This window comes from Oncorhynchus masou, chromosome 1 (assembly GCF_036934945.1).
Source record: "Oncorhynchus masou masou isolate Uvic2021 chromosome 1, UVic_Omas_1.1, whole genome shotgun sequence".
NCBI lineage: Eukaryota > Metazoa > Chordata > Actinopteri > Salmoniformes > Salmonidae > Oncorhynchus > Oncorhynchus masou.
The window spans coordinates 65,938,025-65,956,817 of NC_088212.1; the positions used below are offsets into that span (position 1 = coordinate 65,938,025).

Genomic DNA, 18,793 nt, shown 5'->3' on the forward strand with positions numbered 1-18,793 from the left:
AAAGGAGAGGCTGACACCTTTACTCACAGGCAGAGGAGAAGAGAGAAGAGGCAGGCACCTCTACTCGCAGGCAGGAGAGAGACACATCTACTCATGGCACCCTCCACCTTCCCACACCTACACCCAGTACGCCCCGCCCTGAACCTGGCACCATGCTCCAACCCTGCTCCTCTTACTCTACACACACACACTCAAACACATAAATACACTTTCATTTCCACTTTGCCATGCTTGGAGACGTACAGATGTAGGATCTTAATTTGAACCAGTTTGCTGCAACAGGAAAATAATCCTGCAGCTACAGGAAATGTGAATTATTATGTGGATTATAACTAATGGACATTTTTGTAGGGGTTGATGCATTTTTCGGAAGGGAATATAATTTCTGAAATTTCAAAGTGGAAATTACAAACTTCAGAAGCCTTTTTAAATCTTAAATACAATACAAGTTTTACAATTCCTGCATTGCAGTTCTCCTGAAACAGGGTGATCAAATTAAGATCCTACATCTGTATGGACCAACGCTCATACACACAGATATTCTCTGTCAGTTTCTCAAACACACAGAAAACAAAACCTCACACGTAGTGTGACACTCCTTTTCATCTCATCTGCTACCCTGTTGTTCAAATTACACCCTCTGACTTCTAACACTCTTCAATTAGGAGCTTTTTGATATCTATATCATTAACCATTTCGTTATTTTGTGTAATCATGCTTTTATTTCAGTGAATTTCAATTTACCTCCTGAATAGAGAAAATTAAGACCCATTGTTGTTGCATTGTTGGAAGCTAAAAAGGGGTCTCTCTCTTTCTTCCCCTTTTCATTATTTCTTTCTCCGCCTCTCCCCATCTATCCTTCACTCTGTCTCTCTCTCTCTCCCTCCTTCTTTGTGTCCCAGGCTTTGTGAGCTTCGATAACCCGTCCAGTGCCCAGGCGGCTATCCAGGCCATGAATGGTTTTCAGATAGGCATGAAGCGGCTGAAGGTGCAGCTGAAGCGGCCAAAGGATGCCAACCGACCTTACTGACCCCTCTGCCGTCCACATCCAGGTAAGAGCAGACGCCATGCTATGCCCACATTCATGCCCAGAGCCAGGGTTGAATGGCAGACAGCCCCTCAGGGTGCTGGCCTATGAGGAGGGAGTAGGAGGGGCAATGGGCTGACATGTCTGACTCCCCCCAGCTAAACTCCAATCGCATGATGAGGGCTACTGCATACCTGAAACATGTTATTTTGGTTGTATACATTAGACTACACATCATTGTAACAAAAGACCAGTACATGTGTTTCCATTGTATATTTCCATGAACAATTTGTAAATCCTATTTGTATGTTTTTCTTAATTTCTTGTCAGATAGCATTTGAATAAAGACATGTAGCACTAATTGAAAGGAGGCTGTCTGAGCAGACGGCCTGAGGAGAGGAGAAGAGCGGAGGAATGACTTTGACGTAACACAATGATGAGGACAGGCTCGTCATTATGACATCCTCAGTGTGTCTCTAACAACAGCCGTGTGTGTGTGTGTGTGTGTGTGTGTGTGTGTGTGTGTGTGTGTGTGTGTGTGTGTGTGTGTGTGTGTGTGTGTGTGTGTGTGTGTGTGTGTGTGTGTGTGTGTGTGTGTGAGGATGGGGGTAAGTCTGCCTGGGGTTGGTCTCCTGCCGTTCTAACTGCTCAGTATGTGTGTATTCTTCTCATTGTTAGAGCAACACATTGTCTGTAAGTGTGTAGTGTTCACTGTTCATCCCATGTACTCTCCTGTCTGGTCCAGTCCAGGCTCTTCCTGTGTGAGATTTTACATTGTTACTTGATTTGTTTTGGGGGTAAATGAATTGAATGTGAGACCAATTTCACTGAAAAGCACACAAAAATGCAATACATCATTTTGAAGCCAGAAATAGGCCCTTAGATGTAGGTGTAGATACTTTATAAGAGGATAAATCATCTATAAATTATATTTATAGATTGACTGAAACTTTTGTATTACCAATGTAATAATCTCAAACTTAAGATTTAAAAGACCATTCTTCTCCACTCTTCTACTAACTCAGTAATTCTGCCGACAATTTCTGGGTCTTAAAGAATTTATAATTGACTAAAGGTACTCAATGTACATACCAACATCATAGCATACAATGCATGGACAAAATCCAATTATTTAGAGTGTGACTGTGTTAGTTTGAGATGTAAAATATGCCATTTGGCCTGGTCTTATCTTTGTGAGTACAGTGCAGCACTCTAGTCTTTTACCCTGACTGAAAAGCCTCTCAGAACTGCTTCAAAAAGAAAAATAAAGGCCATTATTTTAGTTATTTTTGAAGGTTCCATTTTTATCTCTATATTCCCAATTGTATTTGTTGATTTGTTGACTTTTTCATTTTGACAGTAATAACCTCCCTTCATTTGGTTTGTCAGCCAGAGACGTTGAGAGAGAGAGAGGCTGGAATAAATGGGAAAGTAAAGTCTACATCATATGTACCACTTGAGAAAAAAAAATAGGAATTCCACCACTTCTCTTCTTCTTTTGTTTTGCACCCAACCCAACCTGCCAACCTGCCAATCATAACATGAGATGGCCTCTCCGTGGTCGTTGTGTAGCCAACCAGTAGCCACCAGTCACAGGGACACGTTCCCAGTTCCCACACCTGTAAGTTGAACCCATGGTGTCATTTTATTTTGGATGACGTCATGTTGCAGGACTGTGACTGCGTGCGTTGCATGACGTGGCGTCGAGTTCATTTTATATCTCTATCTATTTTTTCGCCCTCTTTTTAATATACTTTTGGCAGCTTGTGAAGTACAGTAAATGGATGCCTTTTTGATTGCTGCTAGCTGTTGTTAGGAACATCTGACATGCTGATTGACTGGTTGATCATTATCAATGATGACGTGACTTTTGACCTTATTTGCTGTTGTAACGTGACCTTGTGTGTTGAATTTTTTCTCGTGAACTTCAATGTTCAATGTGTATGGATATTCTGTATCTCTCTCTCTCTCTCTCTCTGGGTGGGAATACTATATATATATATATATATATATATATGAAGAAACTGTGTGTATATATATATATATATATATATATATATATACACACAGTTTCTTCAGAAAGTATTCACACCTCTTAGAGTTTTTCCGCATTTTGTTGTGTTACAGCCTGAATCTAAAATGTATTAAATTGAGATTTTGTGTCACTGAGAGGAGATTTTGTGTCAAAGAGGAGTTGTGTTTTTAGAAATGTTTACAAATTAAAAGATGAAATGTCTTTACTCAATAAGTATTCAACTTTGTTATGGCAAGCCTAAATAAGTTCAGGAGTACAAATGTGCTTACAAGTCACATAATAACTTGCATGAACTCACTCTGTGTGCAATATTAGTGTTTAACATGATTTTTCAATGACTCCCTCATGTCTGTACACCACACATACTATTATCTGTAAGGTCCCTCCGCCAGGCAGTGAATTTCAAACACAGATTTAACCACAAAGACCAGGGAGGTTTTCCAATGATTCGCAACGCAGGGCACCTATTGGTAGATGGGTCAAAATAAAAAAAAGCAGAGATTGAATATCCCATTCAGCATGGTGAAGTTATTGATTACACTTTGGCCCAGTCACTATAAAAGACACAGGCGTCCTTCCTAGGTCAGCTGCCAGAGAGGAAGGAAACCACTCAGGGATTTCACCATGAGGCCAATGGTGACTTTAAAACAGTTACAGAGTTTCATGTGATAGGAGAAAATCAAATCAAATGTGTCACTTGCGCCAAATAGAACAGGTGTAGACCTTGCAGTGAAATGCTTACTTACAAGCCCTTAACCAACGATGCAGTTTTAAGAATACCTAAAAAAGTTACATTTAGAAAAAAGTAAGAGATAATAAAAACAAATAATTAAAGAGCAGCAGTGAATAACAATAGCGGGGCGAAATACAGGAGGTGCCGGTAAAGAGTCAATGTGTCAATGTGCGGGGGTACCGGTACAGAGTCAATGTGTCAATGTGCGGGGGTACCGGTACAGAGTCAATGTGTCAATGTGCGGGGGTACCGGTACAGAGTCAATGTGTCAATGTGCGGGGGTACCGGTACAGAGTCAATGTGTCAATGTGCGGGGTACCGGTACAGAGTCAATGTGTCAATGTGCGGGGGTACCGGTACAGAGTCAATGTGTCAATGTGCGGGGGTACCGGTACAGAGTCAATGTGTCAATGTGCGGGGGTACCGGTACAGAGTCAATGTGTCAATGTGCGGGGGTACCGGTACAGAGTCAATGTGTCAATCTGCGGGGGTCCCGCTCCAGAGTCAATGTGTCAATGTGCGGGGGTACCGGTGTCGAGGTAATTGAGATAATTATATACATGCAGGTAGGGTTGTTAAAGTGGCTATGCATAGATAATAACAGAGAGTAGTAGCAGCGTGGAGGGTGCAAATAGTCTGGGTAGCCATTTGATTAGCTGTTCAGGAGTCTTATGGCTTGGGGGTAGAAGCTGTTTAGAAGCCTCTTGGACCTAGACTTGGCACTCAGGTACCGCTTTCCGTGCGGTAGCAGAGAGAACAGTCTATGACTAGGGTGGCTGGAGTCTTTCTATGACTAGGGCCTTCCTCTGACACCGCCTGGTATAGAGGTCCTGGATGGCAGGAAGCTTGTCCCCAGTGATGTACTGGGCCGTACGCGCTACCAACTGTAGTGCCTTGCCGTCGGAGGCTGAGCAGGTGCCATACCAGGCAGTGATGCAACCCGTCAGGATGCTCTCGATGGTGCAGCTGTAAAATCTTTTGAGGATGTGAGGACCCATGCCAAATCTTTTCAGTCTCCTGAGGGGGAATAGGTTTTGTCGTGCCCTCATCACGACTGTCTTGGTGTGCTTGGACCATGTTAGTTTGTTGTTGATGTGGACGCCAAGGAACTTGAACCTCTCAACCTGCTCCACTAAATCCCAGTCGATGAGAATGGGGGTGTGCTCGGTACTCTTTTTCCTGTAGCCCACAATCATCTCCTTTGTCTTGATCACGTTGAGGGAGAGGTTGTTGTCCTTGCACCACATGGTCAGATCTCTGACCTCCTCCCTATAAGCTGTCTCATCGTTGTCAGTGATCAGGCCTGCCACTGTTGTTTCATCAGCAAACTTAATGATGGTGTTGGAGTTGTGCCTGGCCGTGCAGTCATGAGTGAACAGGGAGTACTGGAGGGGACTGAGCACGCACCCCTGAGGGGCCCCAGTGTTGAGGATCAGCGTGGCGGATGTGTTGTTACCTAACCTTACCACCTGGGTGCGGCCCATCAGGAAGTCCAGGATCCAGTTGCAGACGGAGGTGTTTAGTCCCAGGGTCCTTAGCTTATTGATGAGCTTTGAGGGCACTATGGTGTTGAACGCTGAGCTGTAGTCAATGAATAGCATTCTCACATAGGTGTTCCTTTTGTCCAGGTGGGAAAGGGCAGTGTAGTTTGAAGTGTTATAGATTTGGCATCATCTGTGGAACTGTTAGGGCAGTATGCAAATTGGAGTGGGTCTAGGGTTTCTGGGATAATGGTGATGTGAGACATGACCAGCCTTTCAAAGCACTTAATCTCTACAGACGTGAGTGCCAGAGGTCTGTAGTCATTTAGGCAGGTTACCTTTGTGTTCTTGTGCACAGGGACTATGGTGGTCTGCTTAAAACATGTTGGTATTACAGACTCAGACAGGGAGAGGTTGAAAATGTCAGTGAAGACACTTGCCAGTTGGTCAGCGCATGCTCAGAATACACATCCTGGTAGTCCGTCTGGCCCTGCGGCCTTGTGAATGTTGACCTGTTTAAAGGTCTTACTCACGTGGGCTGCGGAGAGCGTGATCACACAGTCATCCGGAGCAGCTGATGCTCTCACAATCTTTTGCAAATTTTGTAGAAATAAAAACAGAAATACCTTATTGCATAAGTATTCAGACCCTTTGCTATGAGACTCGAAATTGAGTTCAGCTGCATCCTGTTTCCACTGATCATCCTTTAGATGTTTTTTTTCAATTTCATTGAAGTCCACCTGTGGTAAATTCAATTGATTGGACATGATTTGGAAAAGGACACACCTGTCTACAGTGCCTTGCGAAAGTATTCGGCCCCCTTGAACTTTGCGACCTTTTGCCACATTTCAGGCTTCAAACATAAAGATATAAAACTGTATTTTTTTGTGAAGAATCAACACCAAGTGGGACACAATCATGAAGTGGAACGACATTTATTGGATATTTCAAACTTTTTTAACATATCAAAAACTGAAAAATTGGGCGTGCAAAATTATTCAGCCCCCTTAAGTTAATACTTTGTAGTGCCACCTTTTGCTGCGATTACAGCTGTAAGTCGCTTGGGGTATGTCTCTATCAGTTTTGCACATCGAGAGACTGACATTTTTTCCCATTCCTCCTTGCAAAACAGCTCGAGCTCAGTGAGGTTGGATGGAGAGCATTTGTGAACAGCAGTTTTCAGTTCTTTCCACACTAAAGACTCTCAGCCCATGAGAAACACGTTTCTCTGGTCTGATGAAACCAAGATTGAACTCTTTGGCCTGAATGCCAAGTGTCACTTCTGGAGGAAACCTGGCACCATCCCTACAGTGAAGCATGGTGGTGGCAACACCATGCTGTGGTGATGTTTTTCAGTGGCAGGGACTGGGAGACTAGTCAGGATCGAGGGAAAGATGACCGGAGCAAAGTACATAGATACCCTTGATGAAAACCTGCTCCAGAGCACTCAGGACCTTAGACTGGGGCGAAGGTTCACCTTCCAACATGACATCGACCCTAAGCACACAGCCAAGATAACGAAGGAGTGGCTTCAGTCCAAGTCTCTGAATGTCCTTGAATGGCCCAACCAGAGCCCGGACTTGAACCCGATCAAACCTCTTTGGAGAGACCTGAAAATAGCTGTGCGGCAATGCTCCCCATCCAAGCTGACAGAGCTAAATACATACCCAAGAGCACTCAAGACTGTAATCGTTGCCAAAGGTGCTTCAACAAAGAACTGAGTAAAGGGTCTGAATACTTATGCAAATGTGATATTTAATATGTCTATTTCTTTAAATATATTTGCTCAAATAAATATACAAATCTGTTTTGATTTGTTATTATGGGGTATTGTGTGTAGATTGATAAGGGGAAAAAACGATGTAATCCATTTTAGAATAAGGCTGTAACATAACAAAATGTGGAAAAAGTTAAGGGGTCTGAATACTTTCTGAATGCACCGTAAATGACAGAGTGAAAAGAAGGAAGCCTGTACAGAATAACAATATTATAAAACATGAATCATGTTTGCAATAAGGCACTAAAGTAGAACTGCAAAACAAATGTGGCAAAGAAATTAACTTTATGTCCTGAATGCAAAGCATTATGTTTGGGGCAAATCCAACACAACATATCACAGAGTACCACTCTTCATATTTTCAAGCATAGTGGTGGCTGCATCATGTTATGGGCATGCTTGTCATCAGCATGGTCAGGGAGTTTTTTGGTTTTGGATAAAAAGAAACGGAATAGAGCTAAACAGAGGCAAAATCCTAGAGCAAACCCTGGTTCACCTTTCAGCAGGTCAATAACTTAAAACACAAGGCCAAATATACGCTGGAGTTGTGGACTAGTTACAATGGACTAGTTACAATTTTGATTTAAATCGGGTTTAAAATCTATGGAATTACTTGAAAATGGCTGTCTAGCAATGATTAACAACCAACTTGACAGAGCTTGAATAATTATAAACATAATAATGTTCAAATATTGCACAATCCAGGTGTGCAAAGCTCAAAGAGACTAACCCAGAAAGACTCACAGCTGTAATCATTACCAAAGGTGATTCTAATGTGTATTGATTCAGGGTTGTGAATACCTTCTGTTTGTAAATGAGATGTTTCTGTATTTCAATAAATTTGCAAACATTTCTAAAAACATGTTTTCACTTTGTCATTATGGGTTATTGTGTGTAGATGCACCCATAATGACAAAGTGAGAAAAAAAATCTATAAATGTTGAATTCAGACTGTAACACAACAAAATATGGAATAAGTCAAGGGGTATGAACACTTTCTGAAGGCACTGTGTATACCAACAGTGTTTTTGCAATTATTTATTTGTACCAATGTTTCTTAACGCAAGAGAGCTGATGCCAACTTTTGTTGTCACAAGACAGATTCTTTGCTAAAATAACCTTCGTTTTTTTAGCAATCCCCAGTTTTAGTTGAGTGATAGACAAGATGACCCTGTGTTTGTGCAGTTACCACTGAATAGATTACTGGTGCATTACTGGTGCATTCCATGCATGAGTTACTATTGTTACTATTGTCTCAATATTTTTACTCTCTCCAAAATCTGTCAAAATAAGCACCATGCGTTTCTATGGGCTTATTTTGGACCGAAGCTTGTCACCTGCCTTCCTGCCTTTGGGACAACAACTCCTGTTGTTAGGGCAGAGACATGAGCATCTTGTCATTATATACAGATCTCTGACTTTACTAAGTGCAGTCGGTCAGGACAACCAGCCAGCTCGGCACTGTGTCTCTGGGTTCGCCTGTCTCCCTTGTGGATCAGGTCTCTCTGGGTTCGCCTGTCTCTCCTGTGGGTCAGGTCTCTCTGGGTTCCCCTGTCTCCCCTGTGGATCAGGTCTCTCTGGGTTCGCCTATCTCTCCTGTGGGTCAGGTCTCTCTGGGTTCCCCTGTCTCCCCTGTGGATCAGGTCTCTCTGGGTTCACCTGTCTCTCCTGTGGCTGTGTCTCACTGGGTTCCCCTGTCTCCTCTGTAACTCAGGTCTCTCTGGGTTCCCCTGTCTCCCCTGTGGCTGTGTCTCTCTCGGCAATCTCTAATTGAGAGCCACTTCAGGGTGTGCGCATTTGTGTGAAAGTAGGTAGTTATCCATGTAGATATAAATATGTTTTTTTCCAGTAGTTTGGTCTTCATCAGTTGCTTCCACTTAAAACTCCCCTCTGGAAATACAAGCTGTCATGTTTTAAATGGACTGTTTTCTCCTCTTCTATAACTTTTATGGTAGATGCGTACTTTGAATTACTGGTGTTTTTGTATAAAAACTGGAACATCTATAATCAGGTATTTTAGTGCAAAGGCTTACCTCTAATGGTCTTGCTTGCCTCCGCAGATATGAAATACGTTACCAGCATCTCATCTCCCACGGTTAAATAGCTGATCTATTAAAAAATGGTAACAAGCTCGTTTCTCAGGAGAAAAGAACAGAACAAAGACTTGCGCGGCATATGTTCGCTCCACAAAGTCAGGTATTTTTCATGTGGGCCCTGTGAGAGTGATTAGCTGTGATTTGGCTGTCTTTTTGTACCAGGATTCAGGGCCAGTACACATTAAGAATGATTGCATCCTAACTTAACCAGAGCCAAAAAGCACATAAATCCACAAAAAGTATCTATTTCATATCTACTGCTATGGCAATAAAGACATTATAGCTCTGGGTGTATTTTCCAATAGTTTTGAGCATTCGTTTTAAATTTGTTCACTACACACACACAAAATGTCACATGAAAAGATGATCATGCACTTTCCCTCCCCCTGGAGTTTTGTAATAATCCCTTTTAAAATGATACTATTGTTATTAATGTGATACTATTTGACCTTCAGTGCATCCCTTCATCTTTAGCGTCCCCCTTCCCTCGGTTGTCATTTGGGCTTTTTAAAAATTATTATCACAAATTAACAGAAATGACTATTAACAGAGGAATTAACAGAGATGACAGGCTAACGTTTAGTAAAATATTTTTTCCGAGGCGAGAGTAAAGTTGCTTTAAATACCTACCGCCTTTGGATTAGTGCTGTCACAGCATACATCTGTTCCATATGGTAAAACACAACCCCTCCACCTCCAGCTTACTTCTTTCTAGATTTGATTGGCATCCTCCTTCTTTTCCTTTGTCTGTTTTCCATTCTGTTAGCTGTGCCTGTCAGTGTGCTAAACCAGGCAGGAGCCAGCACCCTGAACAAGACCCCTGTGCCCTCGCCTCACTGAATCTGCTCTCTCTCTCTCTCTCTTACAGGATGAAGGGCCACAACACCTTATTTCCACAAGTGCAGTATAAAGTACAAAGACTTCTTGCTCTGCTACATATCATGAAAGAAGGGTGGTCCCTTGATTCTGCTGGAAGAATAGCTGGAGAAGATTGGGTGACTGAGGAGGAGAAAGAACCCGGAGATTCTTGTTTGTTTTTTTAGCAAATGCCTCTTTTTTTCCCTGTTTTGCTTTGGCGTCTGTGGAAGAGGATTTTTTGCAGAGACCAACTTTTTGCTGCTGTTTTTTAGAGAAGATGGAAAACCTTTATAGACACATTATGCTCAAAGCATGCAAACTGACACCGGTACACACACACACACACACACACACACACACACACACACACACACACACACACACACACACACACACACACACACACACACACACACACACACACACACACACACACACACACACACACCAGCCTGCTGCCATTTTGGTTTTCGTGCCTACACAGGTGATGTGCTCTGTGACAGGGCGAGCTCTGAGGAAAGAAGAAGAGAAATGGAGAATCCAGGAGAATTTACATGCATCATTCCTTAGGAAATAGGGACCAAAGGACTTAACGCTTTTTAAAATAATATAAATATATACATATATATATACATATATATATATATTTAAAAAAAACTCTTACCTTGTAGCTGCAAGTATTACAATTTAATAGTAGTCAAAATAAATAATTAAATCAATATCCAGTGGCCTAAGTAAGAATAAAAAGATAAAGGAAATAATGTATACATTGAAAAAAAGACAAGGAAACGTAGTACAGGGGCTGATTATTATGTTCTGGTTGCTGTTTTGCTCCCAGTTAGTAGATTAGAAAATGTAGAATACTAGAAAAGTAGATTTGCTCTTTTTTGCTGTTGTTTTTTTTAAAGAAAAAAATACTTGAACTTGTAAAGTAGGGGAGGGATGAAAAAGATACAATTATTAATTTTGTCTGTCCCATCCCAGTGGGCTTTGGGGCATTGGGGTCTCTCTCTTGGATGTTACGGTCAGGCCGCTGGATATGACCCTCTTCATGGTGTGCAACTCACTCACAGCACTATCTGACAGCTATAAAGGAACTGTTTTTGAGAAGAGGGTGAAGAAGAAGAGAAAAGACAGATGGACCTTCCTAGTGTCTGTGCTGGACAGGGTGCACATATGAGAGGCTTATTTCCCACAAGCCTTTGTGTTCAAGCGACAATCCACTGTAAAAACCAAGCAAATCGGACATGGTGTGTTCTTTTCTTTTGAGCTTTTTTATTACACAGGGAGTGTGCTATTATAAAACGTATTAAAGAAATGCTTAAAGAGAAGCTTCTGCAAACGAGATGGACTAATGGACAAAAATTAAGGCAAGCAGAGAAGAAAATGATTGAGTTGATAGCTACTGAAACTGCCAAAAGAGTGGACTCAACAGTATAACAATGAATTGGCTCTCATGGTGTTTGAGTAAAATTAAAAAAAATAGACCCATTAAAAATAACCACTTTATAGGCAAGAGGGAGAATGAGAGAGAGAGAGAGAGAGAGAGAGAGAGAGAGAGAGAGAGAGAGAGAGAGAGAGAGAGAGAGAGAGAGAGAGAGAGAGAGGCCAGAGATATTTATGTCCGCTGAAGCCGTTCTAAAGCTCTGGTGAGATTGAGAAACATCGCCTCACCCCCACGGCTGCAGAACAGATACAAGCAGAACTTGCTCTGAAAGACACACAAGATTTATGGATGGCCAAACAGTGGAAGCTTTTAGAGCTCATTTAGCTGTGTCGTATATAATGTACATGCCACTGTTAACATGTCCCCTCCCTGACCTGCTTTTTTTTCAAATATGATATAATGAGCCTGTGGAAAAACCTACCTATCCGTCTCAACCTAACCTAACACAGTCTGAATTACAGCCATACAACCGCCATCGTTCAGCTCCTCCCTGCCAATCCATGCCTAGCAGATCACAGCTCTGAACTCTTAACTTGTCAGGCATTTAGTTAGTGTCTATGAGCCCTTTATTTTGTGGTGGATGCAGCTGGCCCCGCTATATGAAAACCAGATCAATATGTTTGCGTTGAGTCTCGAAGAAGGATAAGATTGCAAGTCATTCACTGTCCACACTTCCTCAAGTTCTCTCAATAGAACACCAGCTTTCCTCCAGCTCCCTCCCTCGCTCCCTCCCTCCCTCCCAACTCACTGAGAGCTGACTGAAGGCATACAGAGGGGGAGGCAGAGCTGGACAGGGAAGAGAAGGCGAGAGGAGAGTGGGAGAAGTCAACAGCCAAACCCTGATCTCTGAGTCCTACTCCACACCAACATGTCCAACCTTGTCTTTTCTTATCCTTCAAAGTGATGCTCCTTGGAATTATCCCCCGGGGGACCAAATCCATGCAATCAAAAGCCACAACCCCCCCCCTCAACACCACCACCTTGCCAAACACCATGTATCTGTGCTGCCTAGCTCTTTGGGAATGAGATTGAAGGGTTGATAAGGAATCACTTGGCATGTATTAGGTACCTGCTGCCTTCTGTCCAGTCTGTCTCTGTTTACCTCTGGGACTTGCTCTCCAAAGCAGAATGGACGCATTCCAAGTCACTGACTGAAAGCCCTGCCTGCCTGCATCACACAAGACACATGTACAGTACAATGACTTTCATTGTCTTTCTCCCAGCTGCTTAAAGACAATACCATGCCACTCTTTTCTGTGAGCGAAAAGGTCTTGGATTTGTCTTGATTTGTATCCTTGCTTTCACCATACCACACTACTGTAATGAATGTTAGCTTCTGACTTTGTGTTTGTGTTCCTCTGCTATAAATAGACACTGTTCTGATCCATCATGCCTTCCAGAACCCCAACCTAGCTGTTCATAGCCTGGTTCAACCAGACTGAACTCTGCACTCAAAAATGGTGGGTTCACTCTGGTTTTACCAGGCTATGCTGTTCAGCTGTTCCCCTGGAACACTGTTTCAAACCAACTTGCAGTTCAGTGTTTGGCTTCAGTAGCCTTCAATTATCTCTTCCTCCATATTAGACATGCTATTTCACCTTTCCCTCTAATCACGTTGTAATAGTGAGGCTCTATACATTAACACCAACCAAGTGAAAAGTCATCTGCATAATCACCTGGACCAAATTACAGTGGGGATGGTCCCTTGAATGCTCTGTGATGACAGAAGGTAGATTAGAGAGAATTATGTTTGTAGCGGCTCCCTGGCAAGGATGCCGACAGCTGACCTGGCACCGATATCACCGCAGCCGTATTTATGATGGAGATGGGATCCAGGAAGATGGATAAAACCCTCCATATCATAGCTACTCTGGGTATTAATGTTGGATATTTGATTGGCGTGGGTATAGATTATGTTGAAAACAAGGCAACATAGACTAGGTTTGAAATATTTCTCCAGGCATAAAAGCTACTGAACAATAGCAGGTTGAAATGGGTAGCAGACAACCAACTAGTCCGTTGAAAAACTCTCAGTTCCTCCGTTGCAGTTGCCTGCCGGGTGGCCCCTGTTATTGCACATCAGCTTTCAGCACATAATTGTGTCTCAACAATCGCCTCAGAAGCCGCCATTGTCCACAAAACGGCAGTATTACAGTCGGGACACCTGCAAAGCACAGAATATTGTTCAGAACTGGAGGAACAATATTAGTGAAGCACAGTAGTTATTTTGAATCAAAATGATGCCCGTTGAAAAAACAGTGCCAGCTTTGGTCGTGTGTTGTCTCAGCTTGCCTTCAAAAACACAGTAAAAACACTCAGCCTTTAGTTGTTATGAAGTCAACAGAACATGTAGGAACTACAAGAGTTAATGTGAAGTAGGTCAATATGAATGCATGTTCTTCACAGCAGCCATTTTGTGCTCATTATTTACGTAATGCTGAATTAATCAATAGGAAACCTAATGTTCCTTGAGCGATGAAATCTCCTATGCTTGTCTCTCTGCCGCTTCAAAAGGAACTCCTGCAAGACTAGTCCCATTAGCCTCCCCACGAGCCCTCTGATGGTTCCTACACCAGATATATGCTGCACACCCCTACAGTCAACTTAGAGCAAGGTTAGGTTCAGCCTAGGTCCAACCCCCTGCCCAGTCTTATATTCCCTGCTTGGCTAACGTGCTACGCTCGTGTAGCCTTTCTGCTGCACCAGGGAGCTGCAGAAACGTGCTTGGGAAGGCTAGATTAGACCATGTTAAATCAGGGAGCTGTTAGAATGAGGGTCCTCTTATTGCTCTTCCACACAGGGGAGGAAGGTTATTAGTGTGACATGCAATGAAAACAGAAATAGCTGTAGTGAAGCCAGGCTCTGGAACAAAGAAAATGAGAAGTGGGTTTTATTCCTTCTCTTACTGACTCCAGAAGTCTGCCAGCTCAGCCCATCTCAGCCCATCTTAGCCCATCTCAGCCCATCTCAGCCCATCTCAGCCCAGCTCAGCCCATCTCAGCCCATCTCAGCCCATCTCAGCCCAGCTCAGCTCATCTCAGCCCATCTCAGCCCAGCTCAGCCCATCTCAGCCCATCTCAGCCCAGCTCAGCCCATCTCAGCCCAGCTCAGCTCATCTCAGCCCATCTCAGCCCATCTCAGCCCATCTCAGCCCATCTCAGCCCAGCTCAGCCCATCTCAGCCCATCTCAGCCCATCTCAGCCCAGCTCAGCCCATCTCAGCCCATCTCAGCCCATCTCAGCCCAGCTCAGCCCATCTCAGCCCATCTCAGCCCAGCTCAGCCCATCTCAGCCCAGCTCAGCTCATCTCAGCCCATCTTAGCGCAGCTCTGGCCCTGTCTGGCCTTTAGTCAAGAATGTTAACTTAGGAGTGACTTGCCTTACGCAGGACTGAAAGCCACCCACTCATGTTAAGATGAGAATATTTAGATTGACATTATAGGTTATTGCTATTGTTAGTTCAACTCACTTTATGAGTCTGTTCGGAAATACAGTAACAGTCAAAAGTTCGGACACACCTTTCTTTATTTTTACTATATGTGTTAATTCATAGTTTATATCTTCACTATTATTCTACAATGTAGAAAATAGTAAAAATAATGAAAAAACCTTGAATGAGTAGGTGTGTCCAAACTTTTGACTGGTACTGTATGTCAAATATAATATAACAAAAACATATTTATGGTCATGTCAACGGTCACTGTAATGCCTGACCTTCTCATGTAACATTAGCACCTGTGAGGCAGTTATTCACACTTCTTAACCTCTGGTTATACTGCCTCCTCTATTGTCTCTAGTTATAATACCTTCCTGGTTTGCATTCCATAAAGTCTGTCCTCATGAGGAGTTAGAAACCTCAGAGCTACGAGGCTGACAGAGGGGCAGGATAACCAGTCCTAAGAGCCGAAGAGGTTGACTAAGAAGATAAGAGGCTAGATAACCAATCATCTGAGCTCTGAAGCTGTTGGATGGGTTGAATAACCAATACTAGTGGGCGAAGAGAGATCTGCCTAGCATGTCTAGCAGACCCCAGCCCCTGGGTGTAGAGAACACTCACCCTAAAATAGCAGTGATTGTCAAGGAAAGGAAGTGAAATGTAATTGACTGAAAGTGGAGAGATAATTAAAGGAACCTGTTGGACAGGAGGGAGAAATTAATGGCTCTCATTTAATAGCTGCTTTGGGAGGAAAGGAGAGCTTTTCCGTCATCTCGCTTAACTAACGCAAAAAGGGATTTTCGCTGTGGAAATGGGATTTTTGCTGAGAGGGGAAGTGAAGTGGGTTTGGGGGGGCTGGATGCTAAACTGAAACTCCACAAAGTCACCTCAATACTCAGGGCATCAGGTGCTATGATGTCATGATTAGTGGAAACTTTCAGAGCCTTGCCTTCCTCATGGGCCCTGCCTGCCTTGTCTGGCTGGGGAGGAATAAGAGCTGCGTATTCACCCAGAGGCACTGAGAGTATGGTGGGAGCTGGGGGAGCATGTTGGACCTCTGCCAGGGCAGCTGGAGGAGCCAGAGACACGATCACACTGTCAGTCAGTCAGGGGGAGTGTTGTCTGTCATTGAAACATTAATGCCTTGGATCCATCAGGTCAACGTGCAATTTTAAAAGACACTAAAAGGAAGACTTTGATCCTATCATAAACAGCATAAAGAGCAGTCAATAACAGAAAAGTGTGGGATCATGTTTGACAACAAAGCTGGAGATGCAAATCAAAAAATGAAGACAGAATTTTTTATTCCTTCATGTAAATAATAGAACACAGAAACAAATGAGTCAGGAAGTAAGAACTGTACAGTAGAGAGGTCTGTCTAAAGTAGTCGCCTGGCTGTGTGGGACATTGATGTCACTATAAAACGTATCCACAGCAGTGCAGGGAATCTTTGGAGAGGGTGGGACTTTTTAACACTTTGGCCTTTTTGGTTGCTGAGTAAACATGAATGAATATGCACTATACCCTCAGCTGAACACTACCCAACATAACAGGGAGAGGATAGCAGAGATCTGATTCGAGATGATTTAGTAGGGCTTCAATTCCAGCCTGGAGCAATCCATTAATTAGGTTTACACTGACACATCATGATATTTCTGACAGTTGAAAGATTGCCTGTGCACTAGCTAATTGGATTAGTCCAATTGGAGCTGATTAGACGGATAGATGTGACCTCAAATACGTGACGAGAAGGCCTGCCCCTCAGTCTGCTCCGTGCCGTGCAGAGGAGCAGGTGATAGTGACAGCTGCCGTTAGTTCGCAAGTTGCTAGCTAGCTTGCCACCGGGGCGGCGTCCGCCAGTCACCGCTATGCTCCACAGCTCCACGGGTATGGGCGGAAGGGGGTGAGGGTTTGCCAGATTGGAGCTGAAAACATATTTCCATGTGATCCAAACACAGAACACAGGTGTATGATGAGAAAGAGAGAGGATTGGGCCAGGTGAGCCGGATGCACTGCTACTAGAATGAATGACTACCCTGCAGATCTCCCTGCCTCTGTGGCCTGCCCCTGCCTCTGCTCTCCCCACGGCCCAAGTACACAGCTGCCTGCGGTACTCCTGTACATATTACAGCTTATTTTTTAATTCTGTTAAGGCTTCTTTATAGACGACCGTACAATAAATCATGTTGAAAAAAAAGAAAGAAATAGTTAATATATTTCACTGACTACGAGAAGGAAACTATTAAATAATTTATCAAAAACAGTAGAGAGAAAACATTTTTATTTCTTGTATATTGAAGCGCTGATGTTAAAATGGATTTTATATTCATGTTGGTAAAATGGTTATTTTTCCATTCTCTTATGTTTTCTGTTTTGTTATCTGCTGAAGCTGGGATGGACCCATTGTCTCAAGGTTTATTCTGATATGCTTTGAAGATACATGTTGAAGGGACATTTTGCTACACAATCCCCATATGGAATTACATGTAAATGGGCAAGTTTAAAGATATGTTGTTGACAGAAAGCTCTTACATTCAGTACAGGATTGAAGAAACTGGACCGTAAAGGATGATAAAAGGTCATGTGGATTCATAAAGATGACAACATTTGTTGTCAGATTTGTTTTGAAAAATAAGCTGTCATTTAACATGACCATTGTCTTTCAGCCATACATTTCTCTTTTGTTTGATTATTTCTTTCATCTTGAATTCATTTTCTTTCTTGAAAAAGAATCACATACATCTCTTTTATTTTCATCTTCTCTGCATGCGCAAATTTTCTCTCAGAGATCAGTTCTGAAGAGCTATTTCAACATTGTTGGTCTATCTTGTATATAATAACTGTGGTTGACTCCAACACCACTGAAGAAAATGTGCCAATAACAGATTGAACGTTCCACTACACTGTTTTGGTCAAGTCAGGTCAACCCGTGGCCTTGACACCAAACTGATCAAAAGAGGGAAGTCTGCCTTAAAACACATTCATTCTCTCTGATGGTACTACCTTCAAAAACGTAGCACATACATTGTATTCTGGGGGTGCCAATGCTAGTTCTTTTCCATTGTTCATAAATATGCTCTGGTTTTACCTTGCAGAGATGAGATTATGTTTAATTGAAATGCAGCTGTCAGTTGTAAAGATTGCCTTGTGTCAGTTTTGCCTCAATCCCACTTCTGACACCAATAAGGACGGGGTCATACAGTACAGTTACATTTCCATCGGTTACATGGACCAAATTTTATCACATGAAACCAATAGAGCAGAGTTTCCTGAACAAAACATGAAATGAGAGCCTTTGTGCAACCATTCAGATATAAAGTAAAGCGAAAATCATCCACTGTACTTTGCTTCATGAGACATTACATTCCCAGCTTCGCTCTCACATTTCATCCACTTGATTTGACTTCTGTCAGACAAATAAAACATGTCATTTTATGTCATTTATCATCATTTACTTTAGGTACTTATTAGTTAATTTATTCATAATATTTTAGTTGAATGATATAATTGTATATCTTTCTCATTTTTACTTGAACAAAATCAGTTGATTATCTTTATTTTCTCAAAACAGAACTGTAATTTGACTTAGTGTTGGCACGGGTCTGTTTTTCCCTAATTCGGGGTGGTTCCTCCCATAGTGCTCCTGAACTGTAGTTCTCTAGTTCATTATATTCTGCTTAGACTAAAATAAAGCACAGTCCTGTAGAAGATTGAGCCTGCATTGTCCTCCTTTTATTGATTCAATCATTTACAGTCAACTAAAGTCTGCTGAACTTGGAAGAGCATGCCATGACATGGCCTTGGTTGGTATAGCTGTAAAACATCTTGTGGTGCCTTCTGTCATTTGATATATAAGCAGAATGCGTTTAGAATGTGTCATTGTATTAATTGAGATAATAGTGCT

The 18,793-nt window shown here is 42.5% G+C and overlaps 1 protein-coding gene across 27 annotated transcripts in view; it reads left to right on the forward strand.

The window, feature by feature from the left end:
- Window positions 1–11,537, forward strand: part of LOC135548435 (CUGBP Elav-like family member 4) — a 187,467-nt gene extending 175,930 nt beyond the window's left edge. For 26 of the 27 annotated variants that reach the window (XM_064978045.1, XM_064978085.1, XM_064978065.1 and 23 more), the window contains 2 exons: window positions 903–1,052; window positions 10,018–11,537. In XM_064978045.1, coding sequence (XP_064834117.1) covers window positions 903–1,030 — 128 coding nt within the window. In that variant the 3' untranslated portion in view covers window positions 1,031–1,052; window positions 10,018–11,537. Of the gene's footprint in view, window positions 1–902; window positions 1,053–2,573; window positions 2,649–10,017 lie in introns of all 27 variants that reach the window. The other variant, XR_010456825.1, reaches the window with a different exon arrangement.
- The last annotated feature ends 7,256 nt before the right edge of the window (window positions 11,538–18,793 follow it).